Source organism: Drosophila albomicans, chromosome X, assembly GCF_009650485.2.
Source record: "Drosophila albomicans strain 15112-1751.03 chromosome X, ASM965048v2, whole genome shotgun sequence".
NCBI lineage: Eukaryota > Metazoa > Arthropoda > Insecta > Diptera > Drosophilidae > Drosophila > Drosophila albomicans.
The window spans coordinates 22,782,779-22,802,166 of NC_047627.2; the positions used below are offsets into that span (position 1 = coordinate 22,782,779).

Genomic DNA, 19,388 nt, shown 5'->3' on the forward strand with positions numbered 1-19,388 from the left:
GTAATTGGCAGCAATTGACATTCATTAGGTTTCAATCAGCCAGCGTTCTCACTCACTCACTCACTTGCCTCTCTCCCTCTCTCTCTCTCTCTCTCTCTCGCTCACTCTCTCTCTTACTCGCGCTCTCGTGTGTGTGTTGTGGTGAGTTTCGCTGCAATGGCCGCAACAGCTTCGCTTTGCCATAAACCTTTTTTTTATGGCAACGCTGTTTTTATGGCGCTGCCGACGTCGCAACGTTCGGATGCTGCAACCCTGCAGGGCCGCAGCAGCATCTGCAAGCTCCGCCCATTGAAACTGGTTAGCACCGGAGCACACACACACGCATACACATGCACACACTCACTCGCTTTGCGGAGAGTCAAACTTGAGCACTCTCTTGTGCTAGCGCTGGCTCGCTCTAACGCATGCCAAGCGCAGACCATGCACACTTTGCTCTCTTTGCTTTGTGCGCGCGTTCTCTCACCGCCTGTGTACGTGTGCGCGCGTGTGTGTTTGTGTTTGTGTGCTGGGTATCTTTTGTTATTTTTGCGCTTGTTAACACTTTTTGTTTGGCATTTAAACAGTAAATTGGCAGCAGTTAAATGATGCCCGCTCTCTGAGGCGTTCGTGCTCTCTCTCACTCTGTCTCTCGCTCACACTAGTTGGCTGTTACGTGCGCTCTCTCTCTCTCGCTCGCTCACTCTTGTGAGCTTGTATGCATTTGTATTTGTACACGTATTTGTATGTAGTTTTCAGCTGTAGTTGTTGTTGTTTAGTATCGATGTCAATTTGCTGCCTAATGTGCAAGTGAATGACTTTGGCAGCGTACTAGAGGAGAGGGGCGAGTGTGGGGCCGGGGAAGGGGAAGGGGCGGCGGGGTTGCCTACGCGCACATAATATAATAGTGTAGACTGCAGGTGGTGAGTGAGGGGTGGGAGAGGAAGGTGGGGAAACACTTGGGGCGGATGCTGCGACTACTTTTCTTGTTGTTGTTCTTGTTTTTGTTTCTTGGAGTTGCTTTGTTTGTGTGTCGACACACACACACACATACACGCATGTGTTTGGACATGTGCTTATGTAGTTACATACTTTTAAAAATGGCTTCATTACAAATGACAGCAATTAGCTTTGTTGTTGCTGTTGTTGTTGTTGTTGCTTCTCCACTACATCTTATTATACTCAGCTCTCTGCATATGTGTGAGTGTACTTACTGTGTGTGTGTGTGTGTGCTGAGCAATGGCTGTCTGCAAGGTTTTTGTTGTTTCTGCTGCTCAAGCAAAATTCAATGGAAATAATGAATGTACAAAAGCAACCAATAAGAAATATATGTAAATATCTCATACATACGGGAATAGAGCGATTTTAGCCATTATTTTTATACATTATTTCTATATGCTTCCAATTTTAAAACATTTTTGAGTAAAGTTAAAGTTTACATTATTATAATTTTGTGTTCCATTTGCTTACAATTTTGAAACATTTTACAGAAAAGTTGAAGATCACAAATAAAAACACTCAGAAATTTGATGAGATAAATGCAATTGAAGTACAAATGTATGGTTTTTTGCTTATATGCTATATCCAAAATACATTATTCATTACATTATTCATTACATTATTCATTATTTTCGTTAGCTATTTGTATTAGTTGAGCAGAGTAAATAAGATTAATATTGATTTTACATTTACAATTATTTTTTATTTTTAATACGTTTCTTATTATGTGCTAAGGGTCCATCTTTGGGGAATTCAAATTTGATATTGTCGATGTGTGAACAGAAAACAACTTCGATTTTATTAATTAAACTAATCATCTTTTGACTCTGGCATAATCTACTTAAATTATTTTTGAAAAAAAATCTATTTTTAAATTTAGACTGTTTATCCATTGTTGTTTTATTTTTTTTTTTTGTGAGAATTGTGAATAAGTTTAATATTAAGATCAATTTATAGAGCTTAGAATGGAAGAAACTTTGATCAACTTTGTGATCAACTTTTTTTTCAAATAAATATTTTCAACAAGTAAAATGTAATAATAATTACTTATTATTTAGTATGAATGTTAAAGTTTTTTCTTGCGGTTATTTATTTGATGGAATTAAGTATTTAAATGACTGAAATGTCTGACTTAAAGTAAAAAACATATTGTAAAGCCTTGTTTTATTTTGAATAAAGTTGAATACTTTTTCAGCTCTTGATTGGCGCTTAAATTAAAGCTAAGAACGATTTTAAAATTTTATTTCAATAATTTTTATTTAAAATACTTACTTATATTCAAAAATTACTGTTAACAAAAAATATGCCAAAAATGTTCGGAGATTCTTCTTCTTTTTTCGTGGCCGCCATTTTGTGACTGTCTCTGTCAATCTGCAGTTAACGGGAGTTGCTGGTTGCTCTACCCCTCCGCTCTTCTCTTCTGCTCTCATCCAAGTGTGATTCATTAAAAACAAAAAAAAAGGGAATGAGAATGAGTAAAAAGAAAATTTACACAAATTATTGAAAAAGACATTAAAAGTGACATACACACATGAGTTGAGTGTGTGTGTGTGTGTGGTCAGTGATTGCTTGTGCTCATTAGCAAAGCGAGACAGCAAGAGTGTGGGAAGGAGAGGCAAAGTACGGGCGGGGGTTGCTGCTTGGTTAGTTGTGTGTAAATTTCACACTTCTGTTGGCCAACTTATTTTAATTAGGCACTTGCCACTTGCTCTAAGTGTGGGAGAGGAGAGTGAGGTGGAGGGGGGTGTAGGTGGAGAGAAGGGGGGGTTGTATCAGAGACTGGGTGAAAGCATTACAGAGCAATTTGCCAGCCACCCGCGCGCCCTCTGTTGACAAACCCCTCGGGGATGCGCTTCACTTAAGTGGTTTTGGCAAGGAAGGCGAAAAGGGACGCAATGACGCTTTGAAGGTGTCGTAATTGCACTCAGCTCATTCAGATGCTTGCCAGATAAAGGCAGAGAGACAGAGAGATAACAAGTGTGAAGGCGGAGAAGCAGTTGGAGAAGGAGACGGAGACGTAGATAGAGAAGCGGAGTCAAGGGGAAACGCTTCAACGCAAACAAATTAAAAAGCACTTAACAGATGAGCAGCTGAGTTGCGAATCGAGCAGCTTCTTCGTTCTTCGCCTCATTCTCATTCTAGGAGCTCTTCCTTTGCTTTTACTCTTTTTCTGTCTTTGCCTCTGTCTCATTTGCCCCTTCCGTTCCACATTCTCTTTAGCTTTAACCTCTATTGTCCCACCTCTCTAGAACTGTTTCGGGTTCAACTTTACCGAAACACATTTATATTGTTCAATCTCTTCTTAATTTTCTTTCCATTTTTTAAAAGTTTTGTTTATTTTTTAGTTTGACAAAATGTCATACAGTCTTATTATTAAATTTGTTTTCACGGTTTTTGTAATATGACCTTAAAAAATCTTAAAATCAACATTTTATTTCGGTCCTTAACGATGTATGTAAACTTTCTTTGCCTTTTCTGCATCCTTCTTCCTTCTCTCTCTTTCTCCCACTTTTGCACTTCTACATTTGACTCCTCATTTGCTTCTTCTATTCTACCTCGACTTGATGTTTCTTCTTTCCTTTCTTTCATTCCTCTCCTTCATTCCTCATTCCTCTTCTCCCCTTTCTTCTTGTCTTTTTTTCCCTCCATTCCCTTGTCTTCCGTTTCTCACTTTCCCCCATTTTTTTGTCTTCCTCGTCTTTCTTCTCTTTGTCCTATTCTTTCCTTTTCTTATATTCTTTTTACTTGTCTTTCTATTCTCTTTTCCCTCTTTATCCCCTTCATTTCCTATTGCCCCTAGTGGGTCTTCCTTCTGTTCTGCCTCCAGGCACTACTTCGTGTACTTCTCCTTCCTTCGCTTCTTTCTTCGTCTCCCTTTTCTCCTTCCTTCGTTTGCTTCTTCCCTTACCTCCTCTTTGATTCTTCCCTTACTTCCTTTCCGTATTCTTCTTCCTTCACTTCTTTCTTCCCTTACCTTCTATCCCTTTTTCTGCCTCCTTCAGTTCTTTCTTCTTCTCCCTTTTCTTCCTTCTTGGTTTCTTTCTTCCCTTACCTCCTCTTTGTTTTTCTTCTTTCCTCACTTCCTTCTTCTTTTCTCCATTCTTCGTGTCTTTCTTCCCTTACCTCCTCTCCCTTTTCTACTTCCTTCGTTACTTTCTTCACTTACCTCCTCTCCCTTTTTTATTCTTCCTTCGTCTCTTTCTTCCCATATTTCCTTTCCCTTTTCTTCTTCCTTCGCTTCTTTCCTCTTCTCCCTTTTCTTCTTCCTTGGTTTCTTTCTTCCCTTACCTCCTTTTAGTTTTTCTTCTTTCCTCACTTCCTTTCTCTTTTCTCCTTTCTTCGCTTCTTTCTTCCCTTACGTGCTCCCCATTTTTCTCATTCCTTCGCTTCTTTCTTCCCTAACCTCCTATCCCTTTTCTACTTCCTTCGTTACTTTCTTCACTTACCTCCTCCCCCTTTTTTCTTCTTCCTTCGCTTCTTTCTTCCCTTATTTCCTTTCACTTTTCTTCTTCCTTCGTTTCTTTCTCTTACCTCCACTTTATATTCTTCCTCCTTCGCTTGTTTCTTTTCCAACCTCCTCTTCCTTTTCTCCTTCTTTCGCTTCTTACTTCCCTAACCTCCTCTCCCTTTTCTACTTCCTTCGTTGCTTTCTTTACTTACCTCCTCTCCCTTTTTTCTTCTTCATTCGCTTCTTTCTTCATTTATTTCCTTTCACTTTTCTTCTTCCTTCGTTTGTTTCTTTCCTAACCACCTCTCCCTTTTCTCCTTCTCTCGCTTCTTCCCTTACCTCCTCTCCATTTTCTACTTCCTTCGTTTCTTTCTTCCCTTACCTTCTCTCCCTTTTTCTTCTTCCTTTCCTTATTTCCTTTCCCATTTTCTTCTTCCTTCGTTTCTTTCTTACCTCCACTCTATTTTCTTCCTCCTTCGCTTCTTTCTTTCCTAACCTCCTCTCCTCTATCCCTTTTCTCCTTCTCTCGCTTCTTCCCTTACCTCCTCTCCATTTTCTACTTCCCCTCACTTCCAATCTTCTCTGCCCTACGCCTGCTACTTCGACTCCCTTCCGCCCAACCCTCTTGCTCTATCAACTCTTCAGCCCACTCAGCTTCCTCACTATCGACAGCCTTGTTCAGGCGCCGCTCTGCTCAGCGTCATCTTGTTCGTCTTGGTGATTGCGTGAGCTGTGCCTCGCCCAAACATCATTTATGTAGATCTCTGTCAACGCCACGAGCAGCGGAGCAGCGATCAGCGATCAGCTTCTCAGTGTTGGGAAGCTGCAATCGCTTTGAGCTCGTAAATTTCTCGAGACGTTGTCTTCAGTTTTTTTTTGTTTTTTTGGCGTGGCGTGTGGCGTCAGTCAAACCCAATTCAAATTGCCCACGTTAACATCCTGTTGGCGGCTCTGTTTGGTGATCTCTACACTTCGCTCGCCGCTCTCTCCACTCCGCTCTCCACGCCTCTCTCCTCGATTCTCAACTCGCTTCTTAATTGAGGTTTAACACAACATTTACCGCTTTTCGCTAATCGCCTTGAAGCCGCCGCCGCCGACGACGACGATTGGGGTGTGTCTCTCTCTCTCTCTCTCTCTCTCCAGACTCCGAATCGGACTCGAACTGCGTCTCAGCTTAGCTGAGCTCTAGCTCTGTCCTCTGCTCTTCCTCTTCCTCCCTCTCCTTGACCCTAGAGCGTCTTCTACGTGATTTCATTCATAAAAATCGCGCTCTCGCTCCCTGCGCTTTCCTGTTTTTGTTTTGGATTTCGGCTTAATAACAACACGTCATGTCATTTCATTTGTCGGCCAGGCTCGTCGCAGACACCTCCGCGCTCCCCCTTCCCTCTTCACTCTCCGCTTCTCTTGACCCATTGAGAATTGTTCATCACGCAATGTCGCGTCCAAAATATTTTTAAGCACTCACGCGGCTCTTTTCATCAGCTCTTTGTTTTTGTTTTTCTTATTATTATTTTTGTTGGTGTCTCCCTCTCACTTACTCCTCTCTCTATCTGTCTCTCTCTCTCTCTCTCCCTCACTCGGTTCCATTCAATTTATATTAAATAATATTGACGTTTGCCCATTATTGACCCTCGTTAGAAGCAAACGCACCGCATCAAAATTTATGAATTTCTTAACCATTTCTGATTGTTTCGTTGCCCTTTTTTTTCGATTTCGATTTCGTTTCCCTCCGATTGCACGTCTCTTAATTGTTTCGTATTGTAACTATTCGATCAAATAATTATGCGTCGTTTTTCTTTTATTTAACTTATTGCATTCCAATTGCTTTTTATTCATTCAACTTAATCAAACTCAAAATTTTAGCAACTTCTATTTTGCTTGATTATGGAAAAGTTTCAAAAATATACTTTCTTGAATTATATTATAAAATAAGTTTATTTTTCCAACAACTTTAATTGTACATAAAATATTCTTATTTATTTTTGAAATTTGTCACGAATATTTAATTGTATACAAAATATTAATATTTGAACCGAATACAAAACTATATAACACCAATATAAAATTAATCAAAGATTCCCTGAGAAAAATTGATTGATATGGAGAAGTTTTTAAAATGTGCGCCAAGAACATTCGAATCTTAAGGTTAGAAAACACATCTTGATTTCAAAAACATTTGATATAAGAGTAAGTTTATATTATAAAGGGGAAAAATCGTAGAATTTTAGGATAAAAATTATAGAAACTGGTATTTTTCCAGTGTTCCATTTCACAAATGATACAAAAAGATATTATAGCAAACATGAGCAAAATATACCTAATATCTTTAACATATGAAATATATAAAATTAACAAAAAAAAAATACAAACAAAAAAAATATTTATAATTTCTATTTATTCGTTAACTACAATTCATTGTAAAACAATTTATGGAAAATATTTGAGCTACTTAAATCTAAGTTAGATTACTACAAAAAATGTATTTTTTTATCTACTTTAATTTATTTTCGATTCAATTCAATAAAATTCCAGGTTTGATTATTTCAAGAAATTCAATTATTAATAAAATTGTATTATTATTAATCGCTAGACATGGAAATTGAATATAATGTAATATTTTATTATATTGAAAAATGAAGAAATGAAATCGAAACATAATTAATGCTGTAAGTAACGTAATAATTTTAATAAGAGTTAATTAAATAACTGACATAAAACGCATGTTAAATAGCCGTAAGCTCAAGCTTTGACTGCGATTTGAGGTTGAAAATCGAAGAAAATGTCAGCATTGATTTCCTTTCTTTTCTGTTTTGTTGTGGGGTAAATTATTTATGCACACGTTGGGGGCGATTCGATTGTGCGTTATCGCCAGTTATATATCACGATGACAAAACAAAGAGCGCGCGACCAACAAAGGCGAAGACAAAATCGTACAAACCTTCACGATCAGAAAGACAAAAAAAATAAAAAAAATAAAGGCAAAGCAAAGTTAACTCTTTGTTTAACTCTTCTCGCCTCTATTAACCAAATGGGCTGTGACCAATGACAGCGACAAACAAACGACGAAGACAACTTGAATCCAGGCGATAAATGTAGCAAGTTGTATGCTAATTTCATTAGCACTACATATATACATACTATAATATATATATGCACATTTATATGTATCTGTTTAGTATAAAAAGTGAATCGATGCGTTGGACAAGCTCAACAAATAGAAATCAAATTAAATCAATTTAAATATGGCATAAAATAAAAGTACAAAATCATGTTAAGACTAAAAGGCAGCGCACAACAGCAACAACAACAACAACTTGACTTTGAGGAGTGGGTTCGACGGCAAAGTACCCGGCAGTACTCTCCAGTTTTCTTTTTAATCAACAGAGCACAAAACAGACGCTCAGAAAACCTTCTTTAAATCAATCATGGCTCCAAATATAGTGCTAATTCAGAACTATAAGAATAAGAAGAGAATTATCCATATATAGATACATATATACTTATTATAAACTAATTCTATCGTGGAAATGAAACTGTATGTTATGATTTTTTAGTTTTCTCCCAAGAAAGAAAGCTACTCGCCGCCAAATTTCAATAAAATTCTAAAAATATACCAATTTAACACACTGAAAAAGTACCAAAACATACCGAATATCGATAAAACAAAATTATAAAAATGTTTCAAATGAATATACCGAAAAAATACTAGAATATACCAAAAATGAATAAGAATGCTACCCAATTTCAATAAAACCAAATTATAAAATATACCCAATTGATATCCCAAAAAATACTAAAATATACCAACATTACATTACATTAAAAAAACCTTATTCTAAAATATACCAAATTAATATACAAAAACAAAATTATACCAAAAGCTATATTTGATATATTGATATAGAACTACATACATATGTACATTCCAAATAAGATATAGAGTAGATAATATACCAGATTGCCCGTTTTAATTATACAAAATTGTTTTTCAAATCACTTATACAATTTATATGATATTTGATAATATTAATAACTTGACTTATTCATACGACACTTTTCTGAATTCCCACCAAACGAAAGCCACTCGTTCTTATTGTAGTTACCGGGTATGAGCGAGCAGACAACAAATAGAGACTGAGCACATATAACAGAACTCTGTTAATCTACATTTGATCTCTCCACGCCCGCTCTCCGCCTCCATCTCTCCCTCTTCATCTTCATCTTCATCTTCGTCTTTCTCTTAGTGTCTCTTTGTCTAGCGATAAGTTTGTTAAGCGTATCGAATTCAAATTGAATCGAGTTTATATTTATCGCAGCATTAAATAGCACTGCAATCGCAGCAATCGCACAATTTGTGAAATTAATTTACAGCTAAACTTGAAGTAGAAGTTGAAATTGAAGCTGAAATTGAAGTCGTGAGAGCGTCGAGAATTGCACTTTAAAATGCGCATAAAACGCGTCAGTTCGGTGCTAATTATGGCCAAAAGAAACGCACACATACGAACACACACAGAAACTCTTGTTAGCCACCCACTAAAATGAGTTGATTGTCACATGCGAGAGATAAGTTAAAAGCGCAACTCGCTCTTTTGGTAGAGGCGGGGAGTGGGGAAAGGGGAAAGGCGGGGCATAAATCGCAGACACTCGCATCAAAATCTTATCGCCAGAACACATCAAAAGTCAAAGTTTTTGCTTAACAGCAACGACAACAGCAACAGCAACAATAACATTAACAACAACAACAGCAACAACAACAAAAGTTGCGAGTCGACAATATTTTTCATGCTAAGAGACTTTTAAGCTGTCAACGACGGCGCTCATAAAAATCGACCACCGAACTGGACATGGACAGCCGGACAACTGCCACATGCCACATGCCACATGCCACATGCTGCATGCCACAGTCAGAGTCAGAGTCAGAGTCAGATTCGAAGCCGGCAACAGCGTCAAACTGTCTGCCATTGTTTCATGCATTTAATGTGCCCCAACTTCGATTCCTATTCCGAGGGAAGCATGTCAAAAGATCAGTTGCATGCCACAAAATGGAATGTCCTGCTGCGGGGGCGACACACAATTATTTACTAGCGTTTATCGCGAATTGTCTATAATACTTATTTCCATATTTGTTGTTAAATAATTTCATTTATGATTAAGAAAATATGAAAATATTTGGACTTAAATTAAAAAGTCAGAATAATATTATAAATAATTGGTATATTGATATTGTACTACATTCTGCTGACAATCTGGTATATTATTATAATCTATAGTATAACAATATACCAGATTGTCAGCAGAAGCAACTTAGTCCCGATAGCAGTAGGTATTTTTTTGCTGTTCAGTTTTGTATACCCGAAAACCATAAATAAATTTATTTATTTATTAATCTATTCCGACAGAACTTGTAATATTTGCAGGCCGATCAAGTTTATTTCAAATTTTGCCACGCCCACTTCTGCCCCCCGAAAATTGATACAAATCGAATAAAAAGCGCAATTTTAAAACTAGTGTCGCGATTACAATAATACCTTTACTTTTTATGATTCATGAAAATTTGGTAGAGATCATATAATTTAGAAGTTATTTAAGTAATACTTTTGTATGGGCAAAAACGCCTGCTTACTACGAGTCTTAGTTTTTTTTGACTGACAATCGGTGTATTTTGCACTCTATGGTATATTTTGAATGTATTACTATATCAATATACCAAAAATAGCCATTTGCATTATAGAACTTTTCTATCTAAAACTTGGGAATGTGTGTTGTTTGACTTAAATGCGAGATCGCGGTATTAAAGTCAGGCGGACACTTAGTTTAGTTGGTATATTTATATAGTGTAATATTATATGTATTTATACTAGTACATACTGTATATACTATATATTTATACTACTATATACTGAATATAATATATGTGCTATAGATATATACTACTATAATAATAGTATATACTGTATATACTATATATTTATACTACTATATACAGTATTTATAGTACATACATATATAATATTATTAGATAAATAGAGATTTCAACTGTTGCATGTCGCATCAATAGCTTAGCACGCTGCTTTTGAGCTTAGTCAACGAGTGCGACTTGTTTTCGTTGCTCTAATTGGACTTGAATAGGACTGCAGCAGCAGTCCATGCCACGCCCACATTATTACAGCCCCCCTCACAAGTGATGTTGATAAGAGAACGAGACGAAGCGAAGCGAAGTGAACAAACAAATCAACAGTTATTGGCCATGTAACAAGTTGCCATCAACACGTGCCTACAAATCTCCAAGTGTGTGTTAGTGAGCGTGTGTGTGTGTGTGTGTGTGTGTGTGTGTGTGTGTGTGTGTGTGTGTGTGTGTGTGTGTAAAAGATGCTGACAATTGGCAATTGCTGCTTGTAATTCCCAATCTATGAATAACAAATAGGCAAGCGTCAGACGTCTGACGACGACGCCAGGCCCCCAAGCAAACTAACGAATAAAGGGCAAGAAGGGGGCATACACACACACACACACATAGAAGGCGGGTGAAGGGAAAGTGGGAGGGAAAGGGAAACGGGGCCAAAAGATGCGCTTGACTGTTGTTTGCTGCTGCTGCTGCTGCTGGGAAATCAAATCATAATCTGAATTTTAAAGCAAAGCACAAGCAGTCGCTGTTGTTATACTCGGTAGACACCGCGTTGAAGGGTAGCATAAGTTAGTGTCAACACATGTGATAGTTAACTGCACTTTTATTGAACAACAGCCAAAGTGTCCAATTGTCTAATTGTCTGTCTGAACACTCTTCTAAACACCTAAATAGCAGATTCTATCAATTCTTATCTCAACACAACTGAAATGAATTTTTCACTAAGAAACAACTTAAATTACAAAGTTGGAATTTATTCAGAAAAAATAATTTAAATTCAGTATTATTATTTTTACTAAATTTAATATTAATAATACTTAAAATTTTATTGAATTACTTGACTCACTATTTAAAAAATCCTACAGCAACGTTTCGAATTTCAAATATTGCGACAAAAAAAAAAACTTTTCAATTCAATCAAACAATGTTATTTTTTTCAATTTTAGTAGCTTACAAAATATTTGTTTATTTTCTAAGTAAAAAGTTGAACTACACAGAAAAAAAAAATCTAAAATCCAGATTTTAGTCTTGATACTAAAATGTTGGTCTAAAAAGTGCGTCAAGAACATGAAAATCTCAAAGCTAAAACACATATCTTAACTTCATGAACATTTAATATGAGACCCAAGTTCCTATGAGCGAAAATGCTTTAACCTATATAAAGACTTTATAGGAACTTCAATGGATTACCGAATTTTATAAACTACAACAACAATTTTTGGTCTTATTTTGAAAATTTTTTTTTAGTTTTAAGAATTTGTATTAAAGTGGTTTCATTTCAAGAACACAATTTTTAAGAAACTTGGCCTTTTTTTTACATATACGTACTATATAAAAATGCTTTATTATTTACGAATTGAATAATGCATTTATTTATTTACTTTTTGAATTAATTCTACTTGAATTTCATATGAAACATTTGTAAAATGACTTAAATCTCTGTTAATTTTCAGGTAATTGAATTAAATTTTCAGGCTTTGCTTTAAAGTACCAAATGCTTTCCAAGTTATTTATTATTATTTATTACTTTTTAATTTAATACAATCAGTTCTTTGTTTAACCGAGAGATAGCTCAAATCGGAAATGTCTTAAATAATTTTCCAATCAGATTAAATTGCTTTGGTTACACTTCATTTCATTTGTTGATGATTAGCGGGTATTTAGTAGTCGGTGCATTTGCTGGTAGGTTTCTGATGTGTTGTTTACGCTGCGCTTGTTGTTATCCTTGTTGATGTTGCAGCGATTATTGTTGTTGTTGTTGTTGTTCGAATAGGCAAATGCAATTTTACAACGTTGTTACATGAAACGTTTGACAGCCTTGTTCTCATTGGACGCAGAAGAACGGAAGCGGAAATGGAAATGGAGAGAATGGAGAATGGAAATGGAAATGGCGTCGACTTCGTTGACGGCGAAAATGAGATGGCATGCATTATGTGATATATATGTATGGGTGTGTATGTGTGTGTGTGTGTGTGTGTGTGTATGCGTATATGGGGGATTACGCTTTGACGCCTTTTGATTTGATTGTCTATGACATCGAGTCCTTCCATCCCCCTCCCTCGAGAGTCCCCCTTCGTCCCCTTCCACCCACCGCACCTCATCGACATGTGCGCCATTTGTAATTCAAGTCAAAAGGCAAACAACGTTGCTGTTGTGGAGGAAGACTCTACGGATTATAATTTCTTTTCCGTTTCAATGCATTTCATTTCCGTGCCCGACGCACGAATTCACACATCTATAGCATATTGTATATATGTACATATATATGTATGTATGTGTGTGTGTGTGTGTTTTGCATTTTTGACTCGATTATAATTTTTCATGCAAAAGAGCAGAGTCAAGAGAGGGGCGAAAGGGGCGTGGTCTGGCAGTCAACATAAGTAACGGCACTTGTAATCTGATTGCATAACGTGATCAAATTAAAATGCATGCAAGTATTCATATTTGCCATGAATACACTCACAAACACTCACACTCTGTTTTTACTTGCTTATTTCGGATGTGTAATTTCTGGGAAATTGGAAAATTCAGTCAACTGGCAGGAGATACTCACACATACATACATCTATCATATACATATCATCAAAAGTGAGGTTAAGTTGAATGGGTGAAGTGTTCGAGGCGGCAAGTCATTAAAAATATGACAAATATGAACTTCAACAGTTTATGTTGCATGCAAGTAGAATAATATAGAATCCTTTTTCCAAAAGTGAGGTTAAGTTCAGGCGATATTTGTCTAAACTCTAGAGTTAAACTGTGTTAAATTCTTATAGCATATCTAAATCTACCACAAAGCGAAGCTACAAACTACAAAAGCGAGCCATTGTACGACTATTCCATAAAATTCTTTGTAATTTGAGGTTAAGTTAAAGCGATAAAGCTATTAGAAATAACTAAAACGTAATTGGGTTACAAATACTAACGGGGCACTGCAAAGTGATGTTATAAAGAAGCCCCTCCAATATAATTTGCATGACTTTACTTTGCATGCAAATAAAACCATATAGAATCCATTTTCCTAAAGTGAGGTTAAGTTGAAGCGACAAACTCTAGGGTAAAACTATGTTAAACTTTTATAGCATAGCCAAATCATTCGCAGAGCGAAAGGCCAATTTATGGAATCTTTTGCAAGTTGAGGTTAATTTGAAGCGATATTTGACAAAACTATAGAAAAAATCAATTGCATCAGCTGTAGAAAAATTGGGTTACAAATTCTTAAATGTGTCATTAAATATATGGAACTCAACTATTCGTTTGCATGCAAGTAAAAACATATAAAAAGCATTTTTTAAATGTGGGGTTAAGTTGAAGCGACAAACTCTAGAAAAAATGTGTTAAACTGTTATACAAAGCATAGCTAAATCCATAGTAGAGCAGAGCTACAAACTATATAAGCGAACCGTTGTAAGCCCAATTTACGAAATATAGCCACACTGTAGCGTTATTGGGTTATTATTCTAAAGTGGAGCTGCAAAGTGAGTTTAAAAAGAAGCCTCTCAAAATATATATTGCATGACTTTACTTATGGGGTAAAAGTGCCAGTGAACTTTTACGAGAATTAAGAAAAAGGTCTGAAAAGCAAAAAAAAAAAAATTGGGGAATCAGTGTAATATAATATCAAATATAAGCATTAGTAAATTTAAAAAATAATGTTCAACGACAGAGCCCTTTATACATACATATGTATGTCTTCTTCTAAAAAATGTGTATATATAATGAAGATTTACAACTATTTCCGAAATATTAATAATGCTAATGCATCATTCACGGTTTCAGCTCCAAGAAATGATTAATCAGACATCGTAAAATATGCAGGCATCAAATTAGGCATTATACAATCAGATTCCAAGAATCCAAAATATACATCTTTCCAACATCATCAGAATCATAATCGTTATGGTTAACGTTTCAAATAAAATCGTTGAAAGCTGCAAAAAAAATGCTAAAAAGCAACGATAATGAAAAGACTTGAAACATTTCTTCGTTCCTCTTTCTTTCGTTCAATAAAACACTTAAAACTACATTTGTTACAGGATTGTTTTGACAAAAAGGGGGAGAAAAAAAAAACCATCTCGCTCATACATTAAAACCATTTCTCGCACATAATTAGTTTTTGGAAAAATTTAGAATTGGTTTTTGAGTGTGTTGTTGTTCTTGTTGTTGTTTTTGTTGTGTTGTATATATGTGTGTGTGTGTGTGGATTTGTTTGCGTATCGAATTGAAATGCTTCGATAGACATATTACAAAATTATTGTAGATCTACAATAGAGAGAAGAGCAATATAGCATATGTAATCAAAGTTTTGTTCTTTTCACATGAAATTTGAATACGAAAATGACTATTGACAAATTGACAAAGAATTTTGCACATTCCTTATTTTTAGTCCAAATTGAATTGTTTGGAATATGTAAAAGAAAAAGAAGTTAGAGAACGACAGTCGAGAGTGCTCGACTGTGAGATACCCGGTAGCCATTTTCACCGACGAAATACTAAAATTTAGCAAAATATCAAATATACCATATAAATATACGGAAGAAATAGTAAAATCGAAAAAAAATGTCAATATACAACTTACTCTATTCAAAATATACTATAGAAATATACCAAAAAAAAAAAAACTATTACTACATATGAAATATACTATAGAATCGAAAATGTACGAAATTGTACAACAGCTGTAACAAATTATTTTTTATCTGATTGTTCTTATTGCTTGGGTGTACTGAAGTGGGAGAAAGGTAAGATATATGTAGTTATTTTAAACTGAAATACGGACAGACAGACAGAATCGAAAATGATTGATCGAGAATACATTTACTTTATGGGTAGCGGGTATAAGATTTAAAGATGGCGAATAAAATGTGCAAAATCTCATTCAAAAGCATTTTCGATATTTAAGAGAAATCAAAAGTGTATTGTTGTTGTGTGTGTGTGTGTGTGTGTGTGTGTGTGTTGTGTATTATGTGTGTGGGTGTGTGTGTGCAGCGCTGAGCTCATTGTGTATGCGCGGTTATCACGATTTTGATCTGTGGATAAACTTCTGGCTTCGCATCCGATGTGATCAGCTGCACCATGCGCTGCTGCAGCTCATCCTGGCTGGCCTGCGTGCCCGGCGGTATCATCCAAATGGGATCTGCAAAACAATATATTCTCAATAAAGAAGACATTTTTGATGTTTCTTATATATATATAACTTGCCGCCAAAGTGCCAGCCGGAGGGCGTGGAGAGACGCCACATAATCGCCGGCTGTGTGGGCATTAGATCAGCCAATATATCACAAGTTTCGCCAGGACGCAGGGACGGCACATTGATGCGTTGCGTCTGTATGGGCGATGTTAGAAAGCAGCCGATGGGCCAACGTTCGGTGCCATCGTTTTGCAATTGGAATGCCTGCTGTTGCGCATTCACATGCAGCCCCTGAACGATTTTCATCGATGGAAACGATTGCGCGCTGCAAAAGTCCAGATAGCAACCAACGGCAGTTTGCAAGTTCCTAAAAAACAAAAAAAAAAAAAACAAAGCGATCAAAAGATGAAACGCACTTTGTATGGGGAAAGAAAGAGAACATTCAACTAACCAATTGCTCATTTCTAGATAGAAACGAGATGACTCGCGATTCATTTGATTGTTCATGAGACTCTGGAACTGACTGATCAGATCCTCATGATCTGTGGTGCCCATGCAACTGAATTGTTGCAACAGCAGCGAATCAATATCATAATCATTCGTTGGCAGCGTTGACGACGACGGCGACGGCGAAATGAGTTTGTTGTTCTGCGTTGTTGTCGCCGCCTGTGTCGCTGACACAACCAAACCCATTCCTGGTGGCGGTGGCAGCGGTATCGCAATGTTGTTTGTGTCCATCATTGGATTTGTGGTTGTTGTCGTGTTGGTTGTGCTGCCAAACAGCGGTTCGCATTGCATATCCTGCAGCAGTTGCAACTGCTGCTGTTGTCCTTGTCCAGATTGCTGCTGCTGCTGCTGCTGTTGCTGCTGTGGCGGAGTCTCTGTGGCATTTTGTGATTCGTAATTTTCCTCCACATCCATGGTGTGTGTTGTTTTGTTTGTTTGTTGTTTGTGATATCTCGCGTACGCTTTTAAAATCTTAATCTGCAAGAGGGTGGAAAATGCGTTGTAAGCATATTGTTTTTGTTGTTGTTCTGTTGTTGTTGTTGTTGTTGCTGCACTGTCAAGTAGAAACAATGGAGCACAACCGTCTCTACATACGATGTATATAGCAAACCTTTTATTATTTTATATATTCCCCCCACACCAAATTCTCTTTGTGATCCAGCACGGTATATTTTTGCAATAGACGGCAATCGATTCGAAACTTATTTGTTTAGCTGCTGTGCGCACATTTATGCGCTTGGCGTTTATGTACTTTTTGTTTTACATAAAAATAGACTAAAACATTAAAAAAAAAGGCAGCAGTGCAACAAAATACGCAGTGTTACCGTTCTACGCTCAACTTGTCAACTTCGCAGCACAACAACAGAATATACCAACAGTAATATACTGAAAGTGTTATCAAATGTTATCGACTGCTTGAATAAGTGCTATTTAGCATATGTTTTCGATAAGCACAGCGATGCGCTCAGCAATGGTATGCTTCGTGTGGAGCATTATTGCTGTTAACAGCAATGCAACCGCACGCAATGTTAATTGAGGAGTGCGAAAATTGGTAAATGTGTGGAGTGGACAGTGAAGCGCATTTGTAAATGCATTTGCCAATAAGATTTAACAATATGAGTGCATCAAAAGTGATTAAAAACGCAAGTCAACCAGTTAGCAAACCAGTACAATTGGCGAAATGCGCATTATACGCGTACAAACAGCTGGTAAGTCTCAAAGTCTATTTGCCGCCCTTAGCAGAAAGCGGTCTACATTGTTAAAAGATGCAAAAGCTTTATTTCGTACTTAAGTCTTATTTGCCGGGCAGATATTGTTTGTAATTGGAGCCAACAGCGTCGCGTACGTTAGCATAGCCTGACTCTTTGAGCAGCATCGAGAGTTCCCCTTTGATGCGATCTACCAAATCGGGGCCTTCGTAAACCAGGGCCGTGTAAAGCTGCACAAACGAGGCGCCAGCTTGAATTTTCTCAAATGCATCCCTGCCCGATGAAATACCGCCAACGCCAACGATGGTCACACTGCCCTTGGTCAGTTCGTACATGCGTGCAATTTGCTTTGTGGATCGCTCTCGCAGTGGAGCACCACTTAAAGCACCGTTATTATCATGCGACACCAAAGATGGCGACAGATTGTCGCGTGTCGCCGTCGAATTGGCCACAATGAGACCTTCGACACGGCATTTTCGCATAGAAATCACCGCAGCAGTGTCTTTCATTTCGTCTAGCGTCATGTCAGGCGAAAGTTTCAATAAAATCGGCACAGTTTTCCGTTGCTGCAGTTGCGATCTGGCATTATTCACCGCCGTCAGCACCTCAATCAATTGCTTCTTATTCGCCCAGCTAGGTTGTCCGCTTGCTGTTGACGCACTTGTTGCATTCACCACCAGAAAATCGGCCACTGGCCCAAAAGTCTTGACCCCTGTCGCATAGTCTCGAGTGGGCGTGGTTGAGCTCCGATTGGAGCCGAGATTAACGCCGACAATCGCCTTGAAATCATTGCGAGCGAGCGCCCGCCTCAAACGTTGCATCACCACATAATGTCCGTCACTATCGAAGCCATCGCTTGATCCCATGATCTTCCGATCTTCATACAGGCCAAAGAGGCGTGTTCGGCCGTTGCCTTTCTGGGCCATTGGTGTCACGCTGCCAATCTCGATGAAACCAAAACCCAAATCCTTTAGGCCATGCAGTGCCTCAGCGTTGCGATCAAAGCCGGCCGCAATGCCAATGGGATTGCTAATGAGTCGTCCGAAGAACGAGGTGTTCAAATTGTAATCATCCAGATGTTGGGAAACGGGATTAATCCGATATTTGCACGCCAGCAGCGCCAGATTGTGCGACATCTCAACTGGCAGGCGGCGCACTGCCGGCATTATGAATGTCCGAATGAGATTATCCTGGTTCTCGTAGGCCGTTAGACCCATGTATACTGCGGTCACACTGGCCACAAATATGCCCAGTGTTCGCAGTGGAGCCTAAATGGGGAAATCGTTTAGCTTTTTCCCGCCCATCTCATTTTATTTTACAACTCACAAATCTCTTTGGTTGCGGCGCCATTTTTTTTGACCCAAGTTTATTTTCAAGAGGTAAAAAAGAAAGTTGCGGATTGTGTTCTGTTTAGTTTTGAAGGTTTTTTTTTTTTGGTTGTCGTGAGTTTTAGTACATTTGAATTTACATTTTAAAAACGACAAATTTTTGTAAAATGCTTTTTTATGCCTAAACTATTGTCTACAATCACACGAACTGAATGTATGAACTATATTTATTTATTTGATTGATTTTACTTATTGTTCATTTCTGTGTATAAACTATGTACATACGTCAAGATAGCTCCGCAACTTTAGCGTCACATATCGATAAAAAAAAATATCGGATAAAAAAACTTTTTATTTTCGTCTCTTTACGTAATATTTAGTCTTAAATTAAAAAAGTTTAAATGCAAAAATATAGAAAACTAAATGATCTTTCTATTAAATCCATGTTCGTCAAATTGCATGCAGTATTTATGCACTAAAATCGTGAATGAAAAATTGGGGTAGCAACATTTTTGCCAATATCTCGGCTTTGACGAGTTGTCGGCCAAATCGGATTATGACAAGTTATAGAGTATTGTTTTATGAATATACCCTCAAAAAATCATAAATTACTTCTAATCCGTTTTTGAGATATTTCGGGAAAAGTACAATAACCTCAGCTCCAGCCCCA

At 37.3% G+C, this 19,388-nt stretch overlaps 2 protein-coding genes across 2 annotated transcripts; both read right to left on the minus strand.

The window, feature by feature from the left end:
* Nucleotides 1-14,723: 14,723 nt before the first annotated feature.
* On the minus strand, nt 14,724-17,013 carry LOC117576300 (protein ILRUN). The gene is made up of 4 exons (XM_034260957.2): nt 16,793-17,013; nt 16,127-16,659; nt 15,747-16,042; nt 14,724-15,681 (listed from the first exon to the last, which is right to left on the minus strand). Exons 2-4 carry the CDS (start codon nt 16,594-16,596, stop codon nt 15,542-15,544), a joined length of 906 nt encoding a protein of 301 aa, XP_034116848.2. The 5' UTR covers nt 16,597-16,659; nt 16,793-17,013; the 3' UTR covers nt 14,724-15,541.
* A 420-nt stretch (nt 17,014-17,433) lies between these two features.
* Nucleotides 17,434-18,944, minus strand: LOC117576291 (dihydroorotate dehydrogenase (quinone), mitochondrial-like). The gene is made up of 2 exons (XM_034260946.2): nt 18,717-18,944; nt 17,434-18,658 (listed from the first exon to the last, which is right to left on the minus strand). The coding sequence occupies exons 1-2, from the start codon at nt 18,738-18,740 to the stop codon at nt 17,477-17,479; spliced, it is 1,206 nt and encodes a 401-aa protein (XP_034116837.1). The 5' UTR covers nt 18,741-18,944; the 3' UTR covers nt 17,434-17,476.
* Nucleotides 18,945-19,388: the final 444 nt, after the last annotated feature.

Bases quoted from the DNA above. Each gene is read 5' to 3' on its own strand.
- LOC117576291 (XM_034260946.2), bottom strand. From the start codon at position 18,740: ATGGCGCCGCAACCAAAGAGATTT. The intron at 18,659-18,716 runs GTGAGTTGTAAA...TTCCCCATTTAG, and splicing joins CGCCGCAACCAAAGAGATTT to GCTCCACTGCGAACACTGGG.
- LOC117576300 (XM_034260957.2), bottom strand. From the start codon at position 16,596: ATGGATGTGGAGGAAAATTACGAATCACAAAATGCCACAGAGACTCCG. The intron at 16,043-16,126 runs GTTAGTTGAATG...TTTGTTTTTTAG, and splicing joins TATCTAGAAATGAGCAATTG to GAACTTGCAAACTGCCGTTG. The intron at 15,682-15,746 runs GCAAGTTATATA...ATTGTTTTGCAG, and splicing joins CTCCGGCTGGCACTTTGGCG to ATCCCATTTGGATGATACCG.